The 9,893-nt window shown below is 35.9% G+C and overlaps 2 protein-coding genes across 3 annotated transcripts; one reads left to right on the top strand and one right to left on the bottom strand.

The window, feature by feature from the left end:
• The first annotated feature begins 209 nt into the window (after positions 1-209).
• On the top strand, positions 210-2,844 carry LOC143630545 (uncharacterized). 2 transcript variants are annotated; one of them, XM_077099528.1, is made up of 3 exons: positions 210-327; positions 619-1,231; positions 1,315-2,844. In XM_077099528.1, exons 1-3 carry the CDS (start codon positions 272-274, stop codon positions 1,582-1,584), a joined length of 939 nt encoding a protein of 312 aa, XP_076955643.1. In that variant the 5' UTR covers positions 210-271; the 3' UTR covers positions 1,585-2,844. The 2 variants fall into 2 exon arrangements, with proteins under 2 accessions (XP_076955643.1, XP_076955644.1); XM_077099529.1 differs by lacking the exon at positions 210-327 and having other exon boundaries at positions 358-1,231.
• Positions 2,845-2,976: 132 nt separating this feature from the next.
• Positions 2,977-7,040, bottom strand: LOC143630544 (protein FAR1-RELATED SEQUENCE 5-like). The gene is made up of 3 exons (XM_077099527.1): positions 6,054-7,040; positions 5,399-5,968; positions 2,977-5,288 (listed from the first exon to the last, which is right to left on the bottom strand). Exons 1-3 carry the CDS (start codon positions 6,084-6,086, stop codon positions 4,833-4,835), a joined length of 1,059 nt encoding a protein of 352 aa, XP_076955642.1. The 5' UTR covers positions 6,087-7,040; the 3' UTR covers positions 2,977-4,832.
• Positions 7,041-9,893: the final 2,853 nt, after the last annotated feature.

Genomic DNA, 9,893 nt, shown 5'->3' with positions numbered 1-9,893 from the left:
ACCTATGCACTACCAATTTAGGTAGATACAGTATTAATTCGTCTTATACGTTTACGCATATAGCACATACTCATTACAGATGAGTCAAGCATTTACGCGGATATGGTGTATTAAACATTAGAGTAGACTTCATGTAGTGCGCATATGCATTGATTACGCATTATATGTATCGTTAGTGCAATACATATATGCATTACATGATTTAATGTGTCTTATACTTTTAGGCGTGTAACAAATATGCACTACCGATGTGTTAGACATTTACGCGTATATGTGTGTATTAAATGTTGATGCAGATATAACGTATTGCGTTTATGCAGTGCATATGTGTTGTACACATCATTATTGCAATACGTATACGCATTACATTAAGAAATGCACATGCGTACTACTGTTGTATTTCACGTTTAAGCGGACTCGTTGTATTACGTGTACGAAAGCGCATGCATATTACGACATGTTAGATGTAGGCTATAATCATGTATGACATGTGTTTTAGATATGTATACATATATGCGTTATTAGTGTATTAAACATACGTGTTACTTGTGTTTTAACAGGTAGAAAGAAAACTGCAAAGGGAAAGAAAATAGTGGCAAAAAAGTATGAAGGAGGTAGGTTAAGGACTCGCTCGTCACCAAAACAGCTATTTTCATGCATCGAAAAGCTGTCAAGGACACAACGGGCCGCCATTCGGAGCATAGGGATTGGGAAAATGCTACAATTTAAAGTAGACGGTATACCGGCTGGGTTAGGGCATTTCGTGGTTGATAAGTTCAACGCGGATAATATGGAGATTGATTTGGGTGCCAATAAGCTCAAAATAGACAACGACACAATCCACCAACTGCTCGGGATACCAAACAGCGGTATACAGTTATCGTCGACTGAGTGTACCCAGAAGTTTGTAGGAATACAAAAAACTTGGAAAAAGAGGTATCCGGAACCATATGTCACACCAACAGAGATTACTGCAAAGATTGAAGATAATCGTGATGACGGTGGAATGATGTTCAAGCTTGACTTTTTGGCGATGTTCCTTAGCGCGATGGGTGAGATTCAACAGATGGGGAAGTGCAAGCTTGAATTCATTCATCACATAAGAGACGATACAAACATATGTGATATTGATTGGTGCTCTTTCATCGTCGATTCAATGAAAAAATGCAAGTCTGGTTGGAGAAGATGCTATCTGAAATCAATATTCACTGGCCCGCTGACGATACTCGTGGTACGAATTTCATTAAATAAATGTTGTAAATTTTTTAGCATTATTAAACGTGCGTGTATCTAACGTTTTTAAAAAATTGACAGTTAACCTATGTGGATAGAGTCGCATCTCCCGGGTTTAATGTGGAACGTAGCATGAGCCCGATAAAATTTTGGAGCATGGCAAATCTGAAAAAAAAGGAAAGGTTAGAAAAGAAACATGGAGGTTTTGGACAGGGTGAGATTAGGGACATGTATTTGGGTGTGGATGGAGATAAAAGCGAGGGCGAAACAGAGACTAACACGTTTGCAAATCTATATAGCCCGAATGATCTGACGGTACGAGTTACAACCATCACACGTGTATATATTTAGTATAATGGGACTGTTAGCATTAATAACTTATGATGTGCTTTTTTATTAACAGGGACATGTGACCAAGCTTGACACACTATTCGAATCTGCCATCAAAAACAAAAAAATAATCGAAGGAGCTCTGCGTGAAGTACGTTCGGTTTTTCCAACAATTAGCGAGATAAAGACTTTTGTTGACGGGTATAAAAATTTATACAAAGATGTTGTAAACGTCGAGGACGACAATGTGAACGTTGATGGTGAGAAGATTGAAGTCGAGGCTGAAGAGGATGAGGGTGGTTTGAAGCTGGATGACGTGATAAAGAATATCACAGATAAAACAAAAGAAGTCGATTATGAAAAACCGAGTTTCAATCTCGGTTTTAGCTCCCAGGAATCAGGTGGCATGGATAACGACACGAATGCTAATGAAAACATGGGTATAGGGTCGTACCAACCGGTTGACGTAGAACAGGTAATGAGTGATGAAGAAATGATGGTTTGTCGGTACCTAAGAGGACTGGTAGAGTTTAAAAAGAATAAGGAAAGAAAGAGCACAAGGTTGAAATCTACAGAACTTTCGGAGAAGGAAGAAGACGGGATTGCTGATAAAACATTTAGGTAAAAATGTTTTATTAATTTTTTATACACGTATTATGTTTGTAATTACATATGAAAACATAGTAGTGCGTGTATGTAGCAATATGCACACATATTAATGCATATATGTAACACGTTAATATGGCAGCAGCGTGTATGTGTACGGTTCATGAAACATTATGTAAGTATTGATGTTTCACGCATACACGTTATTAAGCTGGTGCATATGTAAACTTACTATATTACTGCGTATACGCATTAAAGTGCGTATACGTGCTGTTAATTATACATGCGTGAATAATACATGTATGTACTATATAAACATATGGGGTTTTCAATTTAATATATATAATGTTAGTATTTGTTATCAATTTAATATTACACAGAAAGGATATGTTTGGCGCTGAGTATGGTGTTTTCACGAGAGCTTATTTGTTAGAGTCTCTGTTGCCGGGTAATCCGGTTCAACGAAGCGTGGTTGACTGTTGGGTCACGGTTTTAAACTATCAAGAACAATTTAGAAACCCGGGGTCAATAAACCGTTTATTTTGTCGCGCATCAACGATTGTAAGATTACAGTATATATAGCCTTAGAATAATTTGAATAACGCTTATATAAACTAATGTTGAAGTGGCATTAATTAAATGTGCAAGATTGGATGGATGCTTACAAAAAGGAAATCAACACATGAAGAAAGAGTAAAAGCGTTTAAAACAAACTTGTTGTTTGTGCTAAATAAGGATGAAAGCAAGATGGGTTTAAGAGAGTATGATGCGGTGTTGTTTCCAATTTTTGAAAAAAATCACTTTACGTAATCGCTTTCGACATGAGGCAAACTGGTGTTTATGTTTTCGACAACATGGTGAAGACCGTGTATGGAGTTAGAACCAGCAAAGATTACGCGAACAAAAGCACGCTATACAAAGTGGTAAGTCAAGGAACAGTATAAAAATATTATTAGCGATGAATACAAGTAGGCAGTCGGTGATACACATGCGTAGTATGTTAACAAGTTGAACATGTATTACATTATAAATATATGCTGTTGTCATACACGTTTGTTATAATGATATTTTTTTTCGTTTACACAGATTGACATATTCGGCAGGTACCTGACATTGCTTGGACACCCAAAGGCTAAAGAGATTATGCGTACATGGTCGCCAACAAGAGTGGAGTTACCATGGAAAACATCAAGCAACATAACAGATTGTGCTGTATTCGCGATGCGACACATGGAGTGCTATAGAGGAGGAGATCGTGTAGAATGTGACTTCAGCGTGGAAGAAGACAGAAAGGTAGAGCAGATCAATATTCTTAGGATGAAGTACATAGCTCGCATGTTGCTTTCGGGAGTAAACAATGTAAGGGATGGCATGTTGGCGGATGCTAGGGAATGGGAAAGCAAAAAACCAAAGCAGGTTGTGGTCAAAAAGGTTCGTTTTAAGGAGGGTTGATGGATAAATGTTGATACTTGGTAGTTAAGTATAAAATAAACGGTAATCGTATAAAAACATATGGTGTCATGTAGTTTATGCATGCTTATTTTGTTTTGTTTTGACACGTGTAATTGAATTAGACGGTTGGATGGTATGGTTGTAAACATTTGTCTTGGTTGTTTTGTTTGTTTAGATATTTGCAAGTTAATGGAACATTTGAATGGTATGGATGCAAGTGTTTGTGTTAGTTGAATGTGTGTAAAAATGCATAGGGAATGTGCAACGTGTACGATGATGTTCGACATGTAAATAGAATGTGTGACTGGTACAATATATATAGAAAGTGTGATGCACACGTGTAATATGAAAACATAACAAGGATATATACAGGTACCAATGTGCGATGCACACGTGTAATATGAAAAAAGGATAGACAGGGACCAATTTGGGATGCACACACGTAACACGAAAACATAGTAAGGATAGATGTTCACATTACATTATACAAATTGGAAATTAAAAAACACTCATAGTTGTATTAAATAAGAGGTGCAAATAAAAAAGAATGAACATGCGTATACGCATTATAATGCGTACACGCAACTTGATAATCAGTGTAACATCAAAAAGCGTGTGTAAATGCGTACACGCAATACAATATTCAGAACGTAGAATGTAAAAAAAACACAGGTATATAAAACATACAACACACAAATGATAATGCACCGGTTAAAATACATGCGCAAACGATATATACCACGCAACTGCACCCGTCTAAAACGGTTTAAACGGAAGTATAAAAATCAAAATATTAATCTGTATTACACAAACATAAGTTTCATTGGGCTGTACCAGCAGTCATTTCAAAATTTATTAAAATGCATAATCGTCTAATACGAAAACATGAGACGCGCTTGTTAAATATATAACAATGCAATGCGCGTATGTAACATAAAGTGCATAAAATAAAGCATGCATGTAATATTAAATGCATAAAATCAAGTAGAAGCAACACGTTTGGACCGTGTGGCATAACGGTTGACGGAACGGTCGGTGGTTGACTTGGCAACAGCAGCAGCGGCGGCGGCGGCTTCTTTGGCAACTTTGACCTTTTCACAGTTACGGGAGTCATGATCGATCACGTATTTGTTGCATTTGTGACACAGCCTTGGGTTTTTGTTACAATTTTCCACTAGTTTTTCAACCACGCCGACTTGACATTTAGTACCCTACCCCTTATTTCTAATACCAGTCGGTGGCTTGATAGTCACATCAACCGTATCAGGCTGTCCAACAAGCTCGCTTTTAATCGAACGTTTACTGTTACAAGATGGCTCAGACGGGAACTCTTTAAACACCTTGTCTTTTATATCTTTAAGCTGGACAAGGAGGGAATTGAGGCAATCCGGTTTGTGTCTCAGCCGGTCAGCACATTCGGTTAATAATTCAAACATGTTGCGTCTAATAACGGACTCCTCGTCATCTTCAGCCGAATATCTGTTCGAGATGTCATGAACCCTGTCCGGAAGCACGTTTCTCATCCACCGAGCAGGCAGGTATTTGTCAGGTATCAATTCGACTTGGTTGTACCTAAACACGCAAAAAGCATGTCTGCACAGATATCCAACACGCGTGAACCCCATGCACGAGCAAGAAACAGTTGTATCATGTGCATTAAAGTCGACCTACGTATTTTAACCAAAAAAAAATGTAAGATGAAAAATAAGGTGAATGCCTAGGAATGTAAGCGTTAACATGTAAACATAAAAATAACAGAAAACATAAACAAACTTACCACATAATTGTTGACTACTTTGAATCTTTTGTTGGTATGTGCAATGTTGAATTTTTTAACGCCGTCTATTTCCGAAGAACTTGTAATATAACACTGCCTCATTCCTCTGTAAATTTCTTTTTGAACCTCCAGGAATATTTTGTGTGTATATATCTTGGACGCGTGTATTTCCAAAGGCAGTTTTTCGGGCATTTTTGGTGTCGTTGTACTAGTTTCAATGTCAAGCTCGAGTTGAGTTTTTCGTTGTCTATCAAGAGCAGTGCCAAAACACAATAGAAACTGGACAAGCGTGTTGGCATGACTGGTGTTGACCTTAAAAAGAGAATTTGAGCTTTCACATCTCGATGTGGTTTTCATAAGGCAACACCATTGTATTTCTCTGAAATAACAAGGAACCCATTGCTCCCTAATTGCATAAATCTCGGTAAGCCAATGATGATCACTCAAATTAAGGTCATCAATAAGCAATTTCCACTGCTCTTCAAATGTAGAAGGTGTTATAAACAAGTTCCACACCAGTTTATGTATGGAAACTTGCAAATCTGTATTTGCTAATAAGTCACCCGAAATCTGTTAAAAATTGCACGAGCGTTACATATGTGCATCATATATAACAAAAATAAAAAATTAAAACAAAAAAATAAAATAATTGTACCTTTAATGGTATCTTCTTAACAATGTGCCACATGCAAAGTCGGTGAATTGACTGGTCAAACACAACACGAACAGCTTGTTTAACCGCGGCATCTTGATCGGTTAAAACGAGTTTGGGCTGTTTTTATGTGTTTTAAGAAACTTGTCGAGTAACCACTTGTACGACTCGATAGTTTCGTCATATATTAGACCAGCACCAAATGTCACATACTTCTTATGATGATCCACGCCAGTAAATGGTACAAATATCATGCCGTATCTGTCATATAATTACAAAAAAAAGAAAAAAAATATGTTACACAAAATGCATACATAAAACACGTATAAAAACACGTGTGTGGAATTTGGTATCAAACAGGTGTGACGGTAGTACAATGTGTAGTTAAAAATGGTTAACATCATAAATATATACGTGTAATACATCTGTGTATCGATCACTTACTTGTTGGTACTGTAGGTTGCATCAAAACCTAAAACCTCCCCGAATGCATCATAGTTGCATTTTGAAACATCGTCAGCCCAAAATATATACCGGAGTTCACTTCCAACAACTTTGTACTCAAATGAGAAATTTGGCAAGTTGACCGAACGAGACCATTGTGTCCACAATCATTTGCGCATCTCTGTCAGAAATAAAGAGGCGGAGATCCCTGGTAGCATTTTGGAAATCAGTTTTAGTGTCATTGACGTTGTGAGATCCGCCCTTTAACGAACATTGCAAGTTATGCACAATGTTTGGAACAATTTTGTTTAAACTTAGTTTGTGAATGAAATTGCGTTCAGAATACCCAATTTTTCGTCGTTTCTTTGTAAACTCCATAGCGTTCGGTCCAATCAGCTCATGGGTATGAATATCAACAAAATTATATATCTTGAATCTCATGGTGTTTGGAACGGGTTTCAATCTTAGGCGGGCATTGCAACACACGGCCTTAGAGCTGCTGCGACACGAGGTCGAAGCAGAGTTTGTGTTAGTTGAATCAAAATCTTGAAATTTCGGTTTTCCGGCTCGAGTACAAAGCATGTATCTGTGTGTTACCGAACCCTTGACTCATTTAATAGTGCTTAAACGCATTGAAAACCCAGAATTGTCAGCATACGTGTTATACATATTGACAACATCGTCCCACGTTTCAAACTCCATGTCTTTGACAGGCACAAATTCTTCGGGCACGTTAGGTTTCCAGTATGTTGTTTCGTTTGGTGTATGGCAAACAATACTCGACACACATCCTGTATAAGGTTGAATATATTATTACAAATACATTAACATTTAAGACGCGTTACGTGACTGTAACAAATGTCGCATAGTGTTAACATTTAGATAACACGTCATGTAAGACAGAGTGTTAACATGTATGGTGCACATGTGTATTGCATAATATGGGGAAAAGGTGCTATAATACGTATATGCAATATAAAACACATACGTAATATATATCATTTATGCATTGAATATCAGGTGTGTATGCAGATCCATAAAGTCAATATGTTACCTCGATGTTCAACACCAACATATTGCATATTATTATCGGTTTGGACACAATAGGTTGAAGCACCATCGCCGGATGACACTGAACATGAAACACTTGATTGATTGACATGAGATTCTGATACAGAGTCGGTTATTTCAGCATAGTCGTGACCATTTGTTGCAGTAACAAAGGTATTTGACATAGAATCGTTCAATTTAACCGACAATGCACCATTAAATGCAACAATGCTTCCAGACGAGTCGATTTCTGATTAAACAAAAGCAAAAACACGATTATAATTGAATCTAAGGTAGTAAACGAATTTAACCTAACAATACCTTCGATCAACATGTTAGGAATAACGGGATGAACAGCGTGCGTGATCAATGGAGCTAGATTTCAATTAGATTAGGACGATTCAATTAATTGATCTGGGCATCATCGATGGATTGAGATTGAACAGGGGAAGGAGATATACTGATAAGGGAAGGAATCGTGATAAGGGAAACAATATTTGGGGAAAAATATAGTTTGAGATGTTTTACATTTTTACCCCCTTAACTTAGTAGTTCTCTAGTTCTCTCCACAAAATGGAGTTCTCTCATGATCCTCTCCCTATATATATATATATATATATATATATATATATATATATATATATATATATAGGGTTGGTATCATTTAAGAACTCTAAAAAAGTTAAAAACTCTTAGGAACTCTTTACAAACAAATATTTTTAAATTTTTTTTTATATATTAACATTATTTAAGAGTCGTTTTATCATATTTTATATAAAAAAATTTAGTACATATATTAATCACGAGTTTACATATGTGTAAAATTTATATACTAACAAATTTACATATCTGTAAAAAAAACATAGATTTGTATAAAAACTAATTTTCAAAATTGTAATCGTAAACATAGATATAACAAAATGATAAAACTAAACTCAAATAACACTAACATACAAAAAAATTTATAAAAAACGTTTGTTTTCAAGGGTTCCTTAAAGTTCTTAAATAATTTATGAGTTCTGTAATGATACTCATCTTATATATATATATATATATATATATGTATGTATATGTATGTATAGTTTGGATCAAATACAAATGAAATTAACGTGCTAAAAGTGAGAATCAAGTAGAGTAATTATTTATACAAGTATAGTAATTATGTAATTACTCTATGATAATTATTCCATGATGTAATTACATAATTATTCTACTTGTATATATAATTACTCTACTTGATTCTCACGTTTAGCACGTGATCGATGTCGAAAGGTCAATCAAAAACACTTATAAAATACTTTTACTAGCTACGACAAGTAAGGTGTCGAATCCACATGAAATCATTGGAAAGTGCAAGTGAAACTCAAAATTTATTATAAAATAATTAAAGTGGACAGACGATGTCAAGCGGTTTAAATGAGTAGTTTGTAACCAATGATATGAAAATAACCAAACTCCAGGGTTCAGGTTTTGAAGCAAGCTAGAAAATTGATAAATTTCTTTGGACGGTTTCTTGTTAAAATATGTAAACCAAAAGACTTAACAATTGGCTATGATGATCGTCAGAACTGAATCCGAACAATTGACACAGCTTAATGAAAATCTAGTTGATTATTGGTTTTAAGTGTTGAAACACAAAATCAATAATATGGTTAATGATAAACGGGTCAATGATGAAAGAACTTAATCCTAATTGTTGATGACTACAAATCGATTAACTTACAAAAGATTAAGCAATCAATTACTAAAAACCGTTTAAGCATAAAAACAAGCACAAAGAATTGATCAACCGAATGATTAACCAATTCCAAATCCAAAGTTAGAAGTATAGAATATCAAAACCTAACATACAACTCAACCCTACGCCCGGAGATGGTTATGAAGCCTTTAGCCTTGCATCTTGATCTTCATTCTCTTGATTATGATGTTGGGGAAGGATTTCATGGATCAATCTTATGATTAGGATGTGTTATGGTGGTGTAAAGTGGCCTCCAAGAAGTCCCAAAATTGGTGAAGAAAGAATTCTTTCGACCTTAGGGTTTTATCTCTTTAAATATGGAAGAAAATAATCAAAACCCTTTTACCGTCAGACCCGGTCGTAAGCTACGGCTTGGCCACCGTAGCCTACTGCCTGGCTGTAGCCTACTGGCTCTGTTCACTGCCTTACGGCGGCTGCAGCACCAAAACACCGTTTTCTTCATAAAATCTTCATTTCAACTCCGTTTTCGTCCCCGTTTGCGGCCACGTCTTTGTATTTCAATTCTCTATCATATCATACATCATTAATTTCATTTCCACTCCATAATGAATGATCCAAATTAGCTCCTTTAAGCTCTTTTAAGCTCCGAT

The sequence above is a fragment of the Bidens hawaiensis genome, unplaced genomic scaffold (assembly GCF_021521415.1).
Source record: "Bidens hawaiensis isolate Kalapana, Puna unplaced genomic scaffold, B.hawaiensis_p1.1 tig00005681_1, whole genome shotgun sequence".
Lineage (NCBI taxonomy): Eukaryota > Viridiplantae > Streptophyta > Magnoliopsida > Asterales > Asteraceae > Bidens > Bidens hawaiensis.
Note: the sequence above shows the minus strand (reverse complement) of the source record. Positions and strands in the feature narration are given on the sequence as shown.

Bases quoted from the DNA above. Each gene is read 5' to 3' on its own strand.
- LOC143630544 (XM_077099527.1), bottom strand. From the start codon at position 6,086: ATGTGGCACATTGTTAAGAAGATACCATTAAAG. The intron at 5,969-6,053 runs GTACAATTATTT...AATTTTTAACAG, and splicing joins TTAAGAAGATACCATTAAAG to ATTTCGGGTGACTTATTAGC. The intron at 5,289-5,398 runs GTAAGTTTGTTT...TAAAATACGTAG, and splicing joins AAGTAGTCAACAATTATGTG to GTCGACTTTAATGCACATGA.
- LOC143630545 (XM_077099528.1), top strand. From the start codon at position 272: ATGTGTGTATTAAATGTTGATGCAGATATAACGTATTGCGTTTATGCA. The intron at 328-618 runs GTGTTGTACACA...TGAAGGAGGTAG, and splicing joins TGCGTTTATGCAGTGCATAT to GTTAAGGACTCGCTCGTCAC. The intron at 1,232-1,314 runs GTACGAATTTCA...AAAAATTGACAG, and splicing joins GCCCGCTGACGATACTCGTG to TTAACCTATGTGGATAGAGT.